Here is a 16,527-nt window from a genome sequence, read left to right on the forward strand (position 1 = left end):
AGGAATCTCAGGGTTGAATGAGATATCTTGTATATATTTTAACAATAAATCTGAAATCTGTATATTACGCTCTTCGGTGTTTTTATGAGATCTTTTCCTCCTTCCGCACCTCATCCCAAAATTCCTACAGAGATGGATTCTGTGTTTGAAGAGGTAACACGATTTCGTCCATATACATTCTGTGATATGACCACTGCACGAACTATTTGGAAGAACATTTTGATATTGGGATTCACCACGTAAGTCATTTGTTCAGTGATTTTTTAAAAATTATCTTTGGTTCAAATTGATCAGATCAACTTTGTTTGAATATCAACTTTTCATTGGTGTACCAAATTTCTTACTTGCTGTAGCCAAACAGGTACGTAAGATTCCCCAACTATAATACTAAAAATTAAGTTGTCACAAAATGCCAAGACAGGAAAAAAAGATATTTATCAAAGATGGATAAATAAATATTGGGGGAGAGGGTGTGTTTCAAAACGCAAGGTAGTTGAATCAAAATGATGAAAAACCAGGCAAATAAAACTGCATAAATGAGCAAAGAGGTAGCTTTTAAGTTGTAATGAGAAAAGGAGTGCAGAATTGTTTCTGTGTATTAGGAAAAACTATTCTAGAGTAAGTAGAATGGAGCTAAATAAAAATACTAGTGGGTTGCTGGTCATTAATTTTCAGAATGTGTAAGCTTTTAATATACCAGCACCTAATGTGTATTTGAAATGACCTTGAATGACCAAGTTGCCTGACAGTTCATAAGAGGAGTTGATTAATTTGTTTATATATATATAGAATCAAACTTGTTGTCATGACAATATCAAGGAATTCATTGTTTTGTGGCAGCATTACAGGTGCAAATATTAAAGCTATAAATTACTTTTTTTAGTGCAAAAAAAAAGATTAAGTGAGATGGTGTCTGTGGCTCATTATCCTTTCAGAAATCTGATGGCAGAGGGGAAGAAGCTGTTTTTGTACCATTGGGTGTTCGTCTTCAGGCTGCTGTACCTCTTGATTTTATGCATGGTCTGGGTGGTGAGGATCCTTGAGGACAGAGGCTGCTTTCTTAAGACACTGGCTATTGTAGAGGTCCTTAATGGGGTGAAGACTGATGTCCATGCTGGCAACTCTCTAGTCTTTTTGTCCTATGAATTGGCATCTCCATGACAGATGCAACCAGACAGAATGCTCTCCAAGGTACACCTGTAGAAATTAGCAAGAATCTTTAGTGACATACCAAATACCCTCAAACTCCTCACAAATTTGGCATGATTGCATCAACATGAAAGCCCCAGGGCAGATCTTGGTAGATGTTGATATCCAGGAATTTGAAGGAGATTGAATTTACTTTTCAGAAAAGATAATAGGATGACCATTTTACTTCCCTGAATGAGATTGTTGAGCCTTTTAAATGTTACAATAAGCCAACCTTTCCATGGTGACCTGTCAATACTGGTTTATATTTCCAGATGGTCAGAAATGGAGGAGCAGAGAATGGGTATGAAATTGGGTAAATAAATAAATAAATATTTTTGGGCTACAAAGCATTTTTGCTGATCTCCAGAAATGCATATTTGTGGAAAAAGTTATGCCAAGTTACTTAATGAGGACATTGCCTGGAGCACATTGAATACTTGCTGGAATGTGCGAAAGCTGATTTAAGATGAGACACTGCTTCCAGTGTAGATGAAGTTGTTTGTCAGGATTCCGAGTTAATGATACAAGAGAATGATTTTGCATTTGGCTGCAGAGTGCTCAGAACACAAGTAGAAGCACAAGTCAGTTGTTTGGCCACTTGTACCTACTCCATGATGGTGACCATACAGCTACCGGGCAGGGTAAGTTTTTCCTCAACTTGGCACAAGATATAGCACGGATGCAGCCTGCCTGCAGTTGTTCTTCATTTGGCAATTTGGATTTGGAGATGCATGAAGATTTCAAAAGAGCCATAAAATGTCTTGTTTTCTTAACTACCTTATCAGAGTTACTTTAAGCCATGAGGAGTTGTCACCAAATGTTAGTGATGTACAATATTCACAATTCCGATAGAGATAATCATAATTTACAAATCAAAATTTTTCAATAAAATACTATTTTATTGTACTTCGATTAAACCAATATAAACATTTGTCCTATGGTGCCCATTTTAAATATACTGTAGCTCCTTTATCAATGTCATTGTGTTCACTCCCACTTCCCTCATCCCCATTTTTTTTCCTAATTCTTTCACATTATATTAGCCTCAATTTAGTGAACGGTGCACTGGTGGTGAGTATAAAACAATTCTGATTTTGCCCACTTAATTGCTATTAGTGTTATAAATTTCTTGGCAGCTTTGCAATTAATCAGTGGAAGTGTAATAAAAATACATAGATGGTTTTTAAAGATTGCAGTGGCACATGCCACAAAAATGAACAAATTTATCTCAGTATCAGATTATTAATAGCAGAAAGTAAGGGAATGATCACCAACTTGTAAAAAGAAGCTTGATATTTGCAGTTTTTGGAACCTTGTACATTCTGGGCTGAATTGGACACCTCTCTAGATGCATTATATTATTTTTGGTGATTGATATTCATATGCCCTATACCTCTCCATGTTGTTATGAGCCCAGAGGACCCCAAAACCCACCAGCAATAGAAATTCACCAAGACAAATGGTTACTTAAACAAAAGTTGCTTTTAATTATCTTTAAATATGAAAACAGGATCAAACTTTAACTTACTACCATTAACTTAACTAACCTAACACCCCTCTTCTAATTCTAAGCGCACATGTGTGTAATTTGTGTGTGTAAGTTTAGAAAAATTCTTTAATTCACAGTCCAATCTCACTCCTCCAAGTTCACTGCTTGCAGGCAATTCTTGTGCTGTGCACAGAGTTTAACATTTATGAATCTTCACCAGGCTTTGGTGCTTGAAAAGTAAATGGTTGCCGCTCATGAAGGTTCTTGTTGGTTTTCAGAGAGAGATGTGTTCCATGATTATTTATTGTCTGATTATCCTTTTGTTATCATCTTGCATTTACTTTTCAATTAGGTTCATTGGCAATGGAATTCAAGATTGCTTTTCCCAAAACCTTGTTGGTTATAGCCCCAGATTCTACTTGAAGTATTTTATCCTTGCTGGTGCTGAAGGCGTGGCTCTCCTTTTCTTGTATTTTACTGTGAATACATTTGGGCGGCGTGGTATTCTGCTCTTCTCCACAATCTTAACTGGACTATCATCACTTTTGTTGCTTGCCCTTGTCCAATGTAAGTGAAGATCATTTTTACTTTTGCTCTGTGAAAAATTGCGGTAATTTCTGATGTTATTTGCCATAGAATGTGTTTATAGTAGCATCGTGTAAGTTACTGAATTAGCAGAATTTTAGGCCATTGATCCAGAGATGCAAATCTGATTTCCACAATGGCAGCTGAAAATTAAGTGGAAACTAGTCTTATTGAGAGTAGCAACTGAAAGTTATGGAATATTATTACAAATGTAGGTTTATTAATATCTTTAAAGAAAGGAAATCTGCTACCCTTATCCTTACTGGAAATGAGACTCCAGACCGACAAATATAACCGTTTACAGCACAGAAACAGGCCACTTGAACAGCTCCACTAGCTCCTCCGCAAACTCCTGAGGAAGTAGAGGCTTTCTTCATGATGCCATTGTCTTGATTCAGTTACTCCAAAGATTGCAGAATCCAACGCTGTAAAACTTCTTAATTTCTTGACCTTCATTGCCTTCTTTAAGTCCAACAAATTTTGTTATTCCTTTTACTAAAGTTTACTAAAATATCAATTTTTTGCATTAATTGATCTTTTGTTGCAGCTACTTCATCTGTTTCTTAATGCCTTGAATCTCAAATTAATTTCCTTTAAATTTTTTCTTCCACAACTTCAAATTTTCTATCTATTTGCTGCATCATTTTTTCCACTTTTTTTGTAAAGTTTTTATTTTCAACTATATTCTCTCCACATTTTATTTTTTTACTTCTTCCATAATAAATATGCGTGATTCTTAACTGCTCATTTCAGAAGCATTTGGGATGGCTAATAAATTCATAATTTCCAAGTGGAAACAATTGCAATCTACAGAATTTTCTACTGGAAATAGCACAAGTTTTCATTCAATGCCAGTAAAAGTGAAATATTTTGTTTTCAAATAAGAGAAAAGATAAACAGTAAATCTTACTTTGTGTTAAAATTGCTGTCAGTAAATAGATGTAGAATAAATTGTTCCTTAGTTTGTTAAAAGGAATACTTTGCAATACAAAGCCTTTCTAAGTGTTAACCATGCTGGATTCTATGAATTACATCATCTTGTCATTGTGACAAGACAGATTTGACAAATTAGGCCATGTAACAATAACATCTTGGCAGTAGTAATTGAAATATTCAAAATATGAATATCTTGAAGTTCCATTTGATGTTTGTATTGCATGATTTGAGCAGTACGGTTAACATTGCAGTTAGCACAACACTATTACAGCGACCCAGGTTTGAATCCAGTAGTTTCTGTAAGGAGTTTATTTGTTCTCCCCCTTGTCTGTATGAGTTTCCTCCGGGTGCTTCGGTTTCCTCCCAGCCTTCAAAACATATGGGGTTGAGGATTAATAGGATGGCATAGGCTTGTGGATCAGAGGGCCTGTTAACATGCTGTACATTTAATTTAAATGTAATTGTTCTCTCATAAATTGAGTCATTTTATGTTTTTTCCCTGGTCTTTTGTGTCATTACAAATATGGCTTGGTTACTGATGTTTCAGTTCATCAATTAAGGAAAACTAACAAGTTCCTGTTCCTAATCAGACCTCTGACTATCCATGGAAAATCCATGTGGTGTATTACGTTTATCAAGTTTTATCGCTGGCCTGCAAGGAGGATAAAATTGGTAATAAATCATAACCATTAATAATTTATTAAGACATAGACATAATCATCATATTATGGAGACCAAATTAACAGTTTAAAAATGTTTTTTTCTAACAAATGAAAATAAAGTCTAGATCAGCCATTCCCAATCTCTTTTTGGCTATGGTCACCTTATGGGCCTCCTTCCCTGTGAAGCAGTCAAGTTTTGTTGCTTTTTTTCTCCAATTTTAGCTCCTACCATTTTTTTTTTTAAATTGTGTTATATGAGGTGAAAAGAAAACGAGGCCTTTATTCTGAGCATAACTGTGGCTTGTGATTTCAGAACAAATAGACAAATAGGAAATTGTTCTTACTGAACATGTAGGGAAGAAGAAAACATGAGCATGTACACAGAACATTTTAAAATTTAAAAAAAGACTCTTGGAGTGCACTGATTTGTACACAATGCATTATTGTGTACAGACCTTGAGCATTAACTCGAGGATGTGAATTCTTAATGTAAAGAACTTTTTCTTTTTAAAAAATAAAAATAAAAAAATTATTATTATTATTAAATGAAAGTTTTGGTGAGATCCTTGAGCTTGTTCCTGTGCAAGTTTTTAGGTGTTCAACTATCACTATTCAATTTGGAGCCTAAGGTCACCTCAACTAAGTATGTTGAGGGAAAGGCATTGGAAAATATTTTGGCCTTTTCCAATGGGTTTGGAAATCTATTTGGCAGATTGCTCTGAACCCAAAAATCTTTTTTAAATTAATTTAACTTCTGGCATGCAATTATATCACTGAAGAGCAATCAAATTCTCTTGTATTTCTGCATAATGAATCTAGTTCTTCAAATGAATCTAATACTCAATACTGGAATTTGAGCCTTATCAAGTAATTAAATTTTTCCAGCAGATCAGTGTTTATTTGCTTCAGGTGTTTCACATAAACAGTGGTGTTGTTGTCCTTCTTCAGTGCCTCTGCGTTCATGTTCAGATTTGGAAATTGTAAAATTTCCCAGTCTGATATTACTCCAATAGACTTAGAGCTTGGGAGGAGTCACGTGATGGAGTAGTGGCCGGACGGTGAACTCCAGCCCTCTCCAGAAAAGTCGGAAAAAACAAAGGAAAACACAAAGGCACAAAAATAAAAATTAAAGTAAAGTGAGTATAAAGGTGGAAAGAAGAAAATCGAAACCAACGGTAAGAAGAGAGGAAGAGAAGACAACGGAAGAAGAAGGAGAAGGCTTACCTGTTCAAAGAGGCCCGCGGTGGAGAGAGAAACCCGCTCCCTCAGGTCAGTAGAAAGACTACAAAAATGGCTCGCTGAGCCGAGTAAAAGTGCGCAGCCGCGCATGCACGAGGAGTCGCGCATGCAAAAAAACACACTGACGGGAGGGGTGACCAGCTGGGGAGTCGATCTCCACAGCCGGCAATGACAGCTGCAGAACAGCTGCAGCAAGAGGAGAACATAGAAGACAACGAAAACAAGAAAGAAGAGAAGAAAAGGACAACAAAGAAACAACAGATGGCCAACCCAGAGGAAGAAGAAGAGGAAGAGTACAATGAAATAGAAGAAGAGAAAGGCAAGATAAAGGAGGTACTTTCTCTTATTAAAGGATACATGGAGTCATTTAAAGAATGTCAAGCGCAAGAATTTAATGATTTAAGAAGAAGAATAAACAGCACAGAAGAGAAAATGAATAAAATAGATATGACCTTATCAGAAATGGGAAAAAGAATGGACAAGGTGGAAGAACGAGAAGCAGCAGTAGAAATGGAGGTAGAGGACTTAAAAAAGAAATTAGAGGAATCTAATAAAAAAGTTAAAGAGACACAAGAACTGTTAGCTCAGAAAATAGATATAATGGAAAATTATAACAGAAGAAATAACATAAAGATAGTGGGCCTTAAGGAAGATGAAGAAGGCAAGAATATGAGAGAGTTTATAAAAGATTGGATCCCTAGGATCCTAGGATGTCCTGAACTACAGCAAGAAATGGAAATAGAAAGGGCACATAGAGCATTGGCCTTTAAACCACAACCACAACAAAAGCCAAGATCTATTTTAGTAAAATTCCTAAGATATACTACAATAGACTTGGAGCTTTTTAAGGAAAGAAACAATGGCTTCCTTACTATCAATGTAGTAATTGTGTTTACTCTGTAAGGATTTGTCTAATAAATTGAGTTTGTCGAAGATATCTGGCAGATAAAATGTGTCTCCCTTTGCATCAGAGTTTTTCTCCATGCTTGAAATGAGGGAAAAAAAGGAAAGAGTTGTGTTCCAGAGTTCAACAAAATGACCAAAATATTTTCCTTTGAGCAGCCACCTCACCACAATATACAGCGACAGTGTCTGGAAATGTTCGTCATTTTCTTCACGCAGCTGCCGAAATGGACTTGAAGGGGATGTGATTTTATAAATTTTAAAATCTTATGACAATTTAAACTTCCTCCTTAAGTTTTTAGGCACCAAGTGCTCTATGAATGACACAATGAACAAAAAAGATTTTCAGGCATATATATAATGAATCTCCTGTATCGTTCAACCATTGAAAGTGCTCCATCAGTACATAGGCAATTATGTTCTCGAATGAAATACTGTTCTTGTTCGAAATTAGTTTCCCTTAGTATCGGTTTTAATCCTTTTGACAAACCATGTCTTTTCCATCTGGCATAAGCCATGATAAGAGCATTGTTCACTTGCAGAGTGAATTCATCTAATTTTAAAGATAATTTTGTGCATCATAACGAAATGACTCATTGTTTTTGAATGTCCCTTGCCATCTCATCAATTCTTCTAGAAACAGTAGAAATATTCAAAGGAATTGCCTGCTTAGTTTCTTTGGCTTTTTAATTCATGACGCGTCAGATATTGTTATTCTCACTGAAGCCAAAATAAGTGACTAGACGACATTATATTGAGCTATCAGTTCACTTGTATGATGCAAGAAGACCCTTCTCTAATTTGTGATGTTTCAGTAATCACCTGTTTGAGTGTTGGTCTTTTCTTGAAATTATCTCTAAGGATTTTAAAGTAATCCAAGGGTTTGTCTATCTTTTTATGTACGGTCCCTAAATGTTGTTTCAGCTTGCTTGGCCTCGTACTATCGTTCGCAAATGTATTCAAACCAATCAATCACATAGTCGGAGAAGGATTTTGCAGAGATGTAATGAAACCCATACAATAGTATTTCACCAAATGCTGACACCTTTTTTGCTGAGGAACTCCGGTAAAATAATTTCTGAAATTAACAAAAATTAATTATCGCAAAACTAAAGCACTTCTTACAAGGATTAGCTCAAAAGTCGGCTTAGATTTTATGGAACACTACATATCTTCGTCAATAAAAGCAAGCAGAAGGAGACATGCTTTCTTTACCCATCACGAAAACTCAAAGCAAACTGAGGGCACTTGTAGACTTGAGAAATATGGAGCAAAACTTTTTGGCCTGCACATTTTTTATTTCCTGGAATTGAAGGCGATAGGACAAAAGATTTAAAAACTACCATTCTAGCCAAAACTGATTCCGTGTCAGTCCAGCACCATGCCGAAGCAAGGAATGCTCTGAAAACATTGTTAATTTTCTGCATATATCTAGGTAATTCTCGTCTGGCTCCAATTGCCTCCAACCTTGAAAAAATTTTGCATTGCTTGCCAACTATACAGCAAAGCCTGGCAGCAAAGTCCTTTCCTTCTGCAAAAACTACTTAACTCATTCCGATTCCGTGCCCCCTATATGCCTTGTGGGCAGGGGTGGGGGGGGGGGGACCTTATTAAGGATTTCAGTTTGCGGCCCCTCTTAAATGTGCAGTGGCCCCCCGGGGAGAAAGGGGGCATATGGTCCCCAATGAAAACGGGTGATGTTAATTTTCAAATATAAATTTCTCTGAATACCAATATTTTTAAATCTGTAATTTATTAAATACTCCATCTTTTGTTTTTATTACACAGTGGATTATATATCAATTTTTCACATGTTCCATCTGCCTTGTCCTTCTCCATTCATTTAGCCTGTCCATAACCTTTAAGCCATTTTGCATCCACTTCAAACTTCACCTTGCCACCTCTCATCCAAGTCAACAGTATAGATTATAAATCTCTGGATTTCCAGAACTGATCTCTCATGGTGGTCACACCCTTCAAACTCAAAAATTATATATTGTTTCCTGTTATTTTCTGTCTAGTACCCAAACTTTCAATTTGTGTGCATTTATTTTGTTTAATAATGTCTTGTATATTAATTAAGGCCTTCTGAAAGTCCAATTGGATCATATTAACTTGTTTTCCATTCTCTACTCTGCAGTAACAGCCCCAAAAATCCCAACAAACGTCAAACATGATTTCCTTCAAAAATCCATGTGGACTCTTCCAAATGCTCTATTGTCAATTCCTTAATGATACATTTCAGTAATTTCCCTACTATTGAAATTGGACCATTTGACCTACAAGTCTCTCATTTCTCTTTCTCTCCCAAATAATGAAGTTGCATTTACAACTCTTGAGTCAGTGAGAAATATTCTTGAATCTGTAGAATTTTGGAATATGACCATCAGTCATATCCCTTATGCATATCCTCTGGGTGGTGGAAATCATGGTTGGGAAGGTACTGACTGTTGAGATAACCTTGGTGCATAACTGCAGGTGCATTTTATGATACTGCATCAAGATTGAGAATGGTTGGTTTAAACCTTGCTACATACAACCATGCACAGCATTATTTTCTGAGTTGTTTTAAATGAAATAGAACATTACAGTCACCAAATATTTCCCACTGCATCTTTCTGATGGAAAGCAGGTCATTAATGAAGCAGATGTGCTTAGGCTCGAGGCACTGCCTTGCAGTTATGTCCTGGAGCATCAACTCCAATAACCACAATGGTCTTTTTTTTTAAATGAGATGTGACACCTGTTGTTGGAGTGCTCTTCCCTTTGAAGCCCATAAACTTCAGTTTTACCAGAGCACTTAGCCTTTTCTATATCATGTGGTACAAGTCAAATTGGCTGAAGACTGGTCTCCAAGATTGGAGAGATTTTGGGGTGTACTTTGTATCTGGCTGAACATGGTCTGTGTGTTGGCCCTGGAAGATCCCTCCCAGAAGGTAAATGACATTATTGAAGATGGGGCACTCTTGGAACAAGTGCTCATGTTTGTTTTCTGCCGTTCATGACTAGATGAGGCAAGATTGAAGATCTTTCATCTAATCCATTTGGTTGTGGGATTATTTAGCAGCGCTCTTTATCCTCTCTGTGGTCTTCTGTTACAGCTTCACCTTGTTTTTGAATATGCGTGTGTGATAGTACAGATCTATCACCAATGTACATAGTGTATATAGTTACTGTATCTAGACTGTGCTTACAGCGATTGGCTGAGAGCTAAGCCACACCTCTGGGCCTTAAAGGGTTGTGTCCCGAGCCAGGTCGGATTATTCCGGACTGGTCGGCCACCTGTGAAGAGCTCCTGTCTTTTGCTAATAAAAGCCTTGGTTTGGATCAACAAGTCTTTGATTCTTTCAACGAGCTCTACAGTGTGGTGCTGCATCCTGTCCTTATTAGAAAAAGGATAGATTACCTGACTTGGTTGTGAAGATGGGCATTTCCGCTACTATTGATCCACAGTGCCTGATGTATGTTCAGATTTAAGATGCCAGATCTGATCTCAATGTTGTGCTATCCCACTGAACAAACTTTACTATAATTCAACACAATGACATGAGGGTGGAATTCTGTCCCAACAATGACCCTGCAGTAATCACTGTTATGAATGTTATGGAGAAATGCATTTGTCACAGACTGCTGCAAATAGTTAAATTTGTTCCTCCTGTTAGAACATATAGCACAATGTTGTGCCAACCTATATAAACCTACTCAACAATCTGGATCTTCCCTACCTCATACTTAAAACCCTCTATTTTCTTTGCATCTGTTTTCCTGTCCAAGAGTCTTTTAAATGTCTCTATTGTACCAGTCTCCACCACAATGCAATGCATTCCAGGCACCCACAACACTAAGTAAATAAAGAAAAAAAAAAAATTGCCCTGTTGTCTTCCTTAAACTTTCCTCCCCTCACCTTGTGCAGATGGTATTTTCTGGCTGTCCATCCAATCAATACCTCTCATAATTTTACAGACCGTATTAAGTCATCTCTCTACCTTCACTCAAAAGAGAAAAGCCCCAGCTCTCTCAACCTTGCCTCATAAGACCCATCCTCTAATCCAGGCAACATCCTAGTAAATCTCCTCTGCACCCTCTCTAAAGATTCCACATCCTTTCTGTTGATCTAAGTCATAAAGCTATGCAGCAATTTGATTGTTCTTGCCACAGACTATGGCTTTGCTCTTCAATGTTCAGTTACTTCTGAATCATTTTTAATAGTGGACATTGAAGTCTCCCACCCAGCATAAATTTTGTAGTTGTTTCTTGGATAACCAATTCATCAGATGAGGGAGGGTTTAATGTACTAATCTGGTGAAGGTTTCCTTTCTTTCATCTGATGCAATGCCATAAGTTAGATGTCAGTATTGAAGAACATGTCATTGGGCTTCTCTATCTTGTAGTATTGCCTTGCTGATAGTACAGGACAACCTGAGAAATTGTGATGGACAAGTCATGCATATTGTCTGAATTTGTGAGTATGATAACATCAGGCTGTGTAGACCTTTCTGTAGGATAGTTCTATAAATTTAGATACCAGATCACTTGTGTTTGTGAGAAAGACTTTTCCAGATAAGCTGGGTTGGGGGGCACTATACAGAGTCTGAGATCAATGCCACATAATCTGTCCAGTTTCACTTTTTTCTTCTTTAACAGAGGTAATATCACCAAATGGCTTCTGAGGACATTTGTGTGAAGAACTAGAGTGACATGGATGCCAGACTAAGTAAAGGGGAGGGTAGATATTGGTTGCATAGTTCAGAAATAAATAACATAGTGACAGGAAAAAGAAGTTGACTGATTAGGACAAAATTCTTCACTCAGTTGTAGATGTCAGTGAAGACTATATTCAGGAATGGGTCCTGTCGATCTTTGGGCACAAAGTGACATGGGGATTCTCTGGAGAAGCTTTCGGAGATAGAAAAGTTTATCCATGACTGGGATGGTGCAGGTCATCTGTACCTGCCATTGTCCTTGAATAAGTGAGTCTTGATACATTTTCACCTGATGTGTAGAGGCTGAAACTTTTAGAGCATGCTAGAATAAAAATTAGTAATTATGTAAATGCCACTTTTTTTAATCTACATGTACAAATTTTCTACAGTACTCTTGTCAGAAATTATTTGAACTTTAACATTATACTAATAAGTGTTGTTTTCTTCAGATTTACATGAAGGTGTTCATCTGGCTCTTTCCATCCTGGGCCTTGTTTCGGCTTGTGCTGTTAGTATATTAAGCGTATTTTTTGCCGGTGAGGTGGTCCCAACGGTTGTTAGGTACGTGTGTAAATTTAAAAAAAAAAAAAAAAAAAAATTGCAATATTAATTTTCACTATCATTTCTTGTACAATTGTCTTGAGTTAGGAGTTTTCAACCATGAGATGAAAGTAAAAACACAATGCTGAAGAAACTTACATAGCAAAGATAAAACTCCAGCCCAAAATGTGGGTTATGTGTCTTTATCTTTGCTATTTATAGTAAATCATTGATTACCCCTTCTTCCTTGCACATAGGAAAGAGATACAGGAGGATCAGAGCCAGCACCATCAGGCTGAGGAACAGCTTCTTCCCACGGGCAGTGAGAACGCTGAATAACTAACCATCTGAAACTCTCCTATTCATGAAACCAATTATTTATTTGTATATATGAATACTTGTCTTGAACATGTATTGTTTCTCTGTATGTGTGTCTTGCCTGGTTGTGAGTGTGTGTTTTGCACCAAGGACGGGAAAATGCTGTTTTGTCAGGTTGTATTTGTGCAATTAGATAACAATGAACTTGACGAAAGTACACTGTTTGACCTGCTTAGTTTCTCCAGCATTGTCATGTTTTACTACTAAAATTGAGGCCCTGAATTTGTCTGAAATGGCTCCAACATGGTGATTTCAGTTTCACAAATATGTTGGAAAATTACAATAAAATGCATAATTCTCTTGAGCTGAAAATTTCAATTCATTGCTAAATATCCATATTTAATGAAGCTATGATGTGCAATATACCAGATCCTGGTCTGTTTGTTCCTTCTATGACAGACATCAGGCCAAGCTCTTGGACCAATGTTTCAGCAGCAGAAGTCCTAAGATACTGTCTTTCAGACTATCACCTAAATCCTTGGCAATTGGAAGAACAAAAGTGAACATCTTGAGAAATTATGCCATGCTTAGAAGCTCTTTACTGGGTTTTCACATCCCTGACGTAGAACTTCCTGTCCAAGTTGATAGTAAATGGAGTATAGTTTTTAGCTTGATTAAGGATATTGTGATTAAAGAAATAGTCTTTCCAACTTTTGTATTGCTTTACAGAAATTATGCAGTCTATAATCTGATAGATGACTGGGATCCTTTAACTGAATAACTTTATTCAGGTCTCTGTGTTTCATCTTCAACAAATACTATCAATGCTTTCTTCTTTGGCTTGGCTTCGCGGACGAAGATTTATGGAGGGGGTATTTACCACTATTTCAAATATCTTGTCCTACTTTCAAATCATTTAAACAATTTTAGTTACAGACTCTACTTATCTGAGGAGGTACCCATGTATGAATGTTCCTCAGATAGATAGAACCAAATTCATTTGCTCGAGTTCAACTAACTAGGTAGACTCCTCAGATTTCAGTACCGCTGTTGATGTCTCCTGCTCTTTCCTCTCATTTTCTGCTTGTATGTGATCAGCTGCATAATTGTTCATTGTTGGATATCTGGGCCATGCTATGCTTAATGGCCATTTGTACTATATCAGTTTCCTCATTATTACTTGATTTAGGTAATCCTCTGTTTTAGATGGCAAGCATTACCAGTCTCCTAACACTTTGTAAGCCAACCTTCAATTGCTATTACACAGACCAATATAGGGCAAGCTTCTTTTCTCATAATTTTCCATAACTGCCTGTTTTACTTAATTTTTCATGTTTAATCACTTGGATCAGGAGGATAATCCCACAGGATGTAGGAGTTTGATTTTTTTAGTTGGGTAATTTGTATCGTTCTTATATAATTAACTTTTGCAGAAGCACTTGAAATCTAGATGAATATTGTGCTGCCCTGTTATTATTTTGTGCATTAATTTCTCTTTATAAAAATGTATTCACAGAGGTGCCACTTTAGGCCTCGTCATGGCAACAGGCTTCATTGGTAAAGCAACATCTCCAATCATGGATCTCCATAATAAACACGGCTTCTTTCTTCATCATGTAGTTTTTGCTTCTTTTGCTGTCCTCTCAGTGTTGTGCATTATGTTGCTTCCAGAAAGCAAATGGAAACCGCTACCAGAATCTTTAAAAGATGGTGAATATCAGAGACGTCCTCCATTGTTATTGTCACAAAATAAAGATAGAGTTCCTTTACTACATTCAAAAAAGCATAGCAATTATAATCCAGAAAACTATTCCAAGCTTGTTACAGCTACTAAGAAAATGGTGGCCCACAACATTCCTATTCAGTCACAGGTTCCCGCAAGAGAAAGTGTGACCAAGAAGACTAAAGAATCTGCAACCTAGTCAATCTTCACAGTGCATGTAGCGATATAAAAATATTCTGTCTTTGGAAACAATATACCACAGTAAACAGTCATTTATCCACTGTGGATCTTGTATGTTCTCAGAGCTAATTGGGGAAGTTTTGAAAACTGGTTAAAATGTTTTTTTATATATCTGAAACTTGATTGTCACTCCTGGTTTCTAAAGATGTATAACAATGTAGATAGATGGTAATTTACAATCCAGGACTACTGGCATAAATGTTGAATGTACTTTGGACATCAAGTGTAATCTTTAGATAATTATGTAAAAATAAGCTTGTATATTGTTTATGCAAATATTTACAGTGGATTTTTGATCATTGTACTCTTGCCTTTATTTCCAAAGTCCACATAATTAGAAAATCCATTTTATATTAATCATGGTGCCAGATCATGAAGTGTGCAAACCACATCTCGGCCTGAGCTGAATGATGTTTAAATCTTTTTTTGGTTTCCGGAGATTCAATTTCTTGCTCTCCTTCCTATCCTCAAATATATGATAGGTTCCTTGGTATGGATCATTTACTTGAAAGCAAAGCTTTTTAACTTAATTTATTGCTTATTGTACTCGAATTGGGAATTGGTCTTATTATTTTCTTGCCCATTTCACCAGTTAGTTTAGATTTAGGAATCATTAGGCAAAAATGCATCACAGGTGTCTTAGATTCACTAAAAATAACTTTTTTTAATAATTCAATTTTTTGCAATTTGGTGTTTTCTAGATCCAGGCTTTCACTGAGTGTTCATGATGGATGTTGCATCTTCATGTAATTTCTTGATGGCATTGCTAACCAGATAGATCCTAATAATTATAAATGTGACCAAATTCTGGCATACAATACTTATCTAAGGATGTATTTTTGCATTCACTTATGCCATGTATAATCTCACCAAGAAGCTATCCATATAATTTTGAAATGGCTTGCTGTACTTTCACATTTTTCAGCTTCAAATGTTTGCTTAATTTGTATTAAATCTTATAATAAGAGAGGTATAGAGGTTTAAAAAAAAATTTATGTATCATTTCAAAATTTCTCCATTTATATTAAAAAAAACTCAAGAGAAAATGAAAAGCTGCAGATGCTGGAAACTTGAGCAAATAAAGATTTGCTTGGGGAATTAGAGCTCCCCTGGGTAGAAATGGTCAGTCAATTTTTTGGGTCCAGACTCTTTATCAAGAATAAGGGGAAGAGAGTAATATTGAATAAATAAGAGTTGATAGGACAGAAGGTGTGAGAAGAGGAGGAGTGGACCATCAGGAGGGGATAGGAGGGAGGAGGAGAGGAAAAAGTATGTACAGGATTTGATGAAGAATTATAATCTGTTTTCATTATTGAAGAGAGCAATGAGCTAAAAGATGTGGAACAAAATGCCCTTCAAGCAATAGTACATCATCAGCTGTGTTAATCCCATGACTGCATGCCCATCTTCCATCATACATTTAGTTGCTGCATTAAAACCACACAATGCTTCCTCTGTAGAATAGATAGGCTCTGTGTTTTTCCCCCCAAATTATACCCTGCAATTGATGTCTGATTTGGATGTAGCTGGATTTCTTAAAGTCTCAACATGTGGTGCAAGATATTCAGAACTGAGTTGAGAAATTTGTTCTCAGAGGGTGGTGAGCCCATGAAATGCTTTGCCACAGCAGGCAGTCGAGACCTGAATATACATAAGGAGATCTCTAAAATAAAAAGGCATTAAGAAATATGAGAGGGGAGTATTGCTATAAAAGATCAGCTGTGATCATAATGTTTGGCAGAGCCAGATCATTTTTACTTCTCTCCCTATTTTTGCAGTTATTCTAAATCTCTGAAACAATCTGGCAGCTTAATATTAAAATAATGGTATAGATGCAATTATTGGCATGGGTTCCTCACAAATCGTGCATAATTTCTAGTGCAATCAAATGTCTAGATCAGCCATTCTCGGGGGGGGGGGGGGGGGGAGGACTTATTTTCCCTCTCCACCCCGGGAGCCACAGCACATTTAAAATCAAAACTTGACTGCTTCACGGGG

At 36.6% G+C, this 16,527-nt stretch overlaps 1 protein-coding gene across 5 annotated transcripts in view; it reads left to right on the top strand.

Annotated features, from left to right (window-relative positions):
* The window catches only part of slc22a31 (solute carrier family 22 member 31), a 77,097-nt gene that overhangs the window by 21,538 nt on the left and 39,032 nt on the right, over nucleotides 1–16,527 (top strand). The window contains exons 6-9 of one of the 5 annotated variants that reach the window (XM_069901891.1): nucleotides 131–239; nucleotides 3,033–3,247; nucleotides 12,158–12,269; nucleotides 12,506–14,178. The exons of 1 other annotated variant lie outside the window; for it this stretch is intronic. In XM_069901891.1, coding sequence (XP_069757992.1) covers nucleotides 131–239; nucleotides 3,033–3,247; nucleotides 12,158–12,269; nucleotides 12,506–12,587 — 518 coding nt within the window. In that variant the 3' untranslated portion in view covers nucleotides 12,588–14,178. Of the gene's footprint in view, nucleotides 1–130; nucleotides 240–3,032; nucleotides 3,248–12,157; nucleotides 12,270–12,505; nucleotides 15,457–16,527 lie in introns of those variants that run through there. 3 more of the 5 variants (XM_069901889.1, XM_069901893.1, XM_069901892.1) reach the window with 3 other exon arrangements.

This window comes from Narcine bancroftii, chromosome 10 (assembly GCF_036971445.1).
Source record: "Narcine bancroftii isolate sNarBan1 chromosome 10, sNarBan1.hap1, whole genome shotgun sequence".
NCBI classification, from domain to species: Eukaryota; Metazoa; Chordata; class Chondrichthyes; order Torpediniformes; family Narcinidae; genus Narcine; species Narcine bancroftii.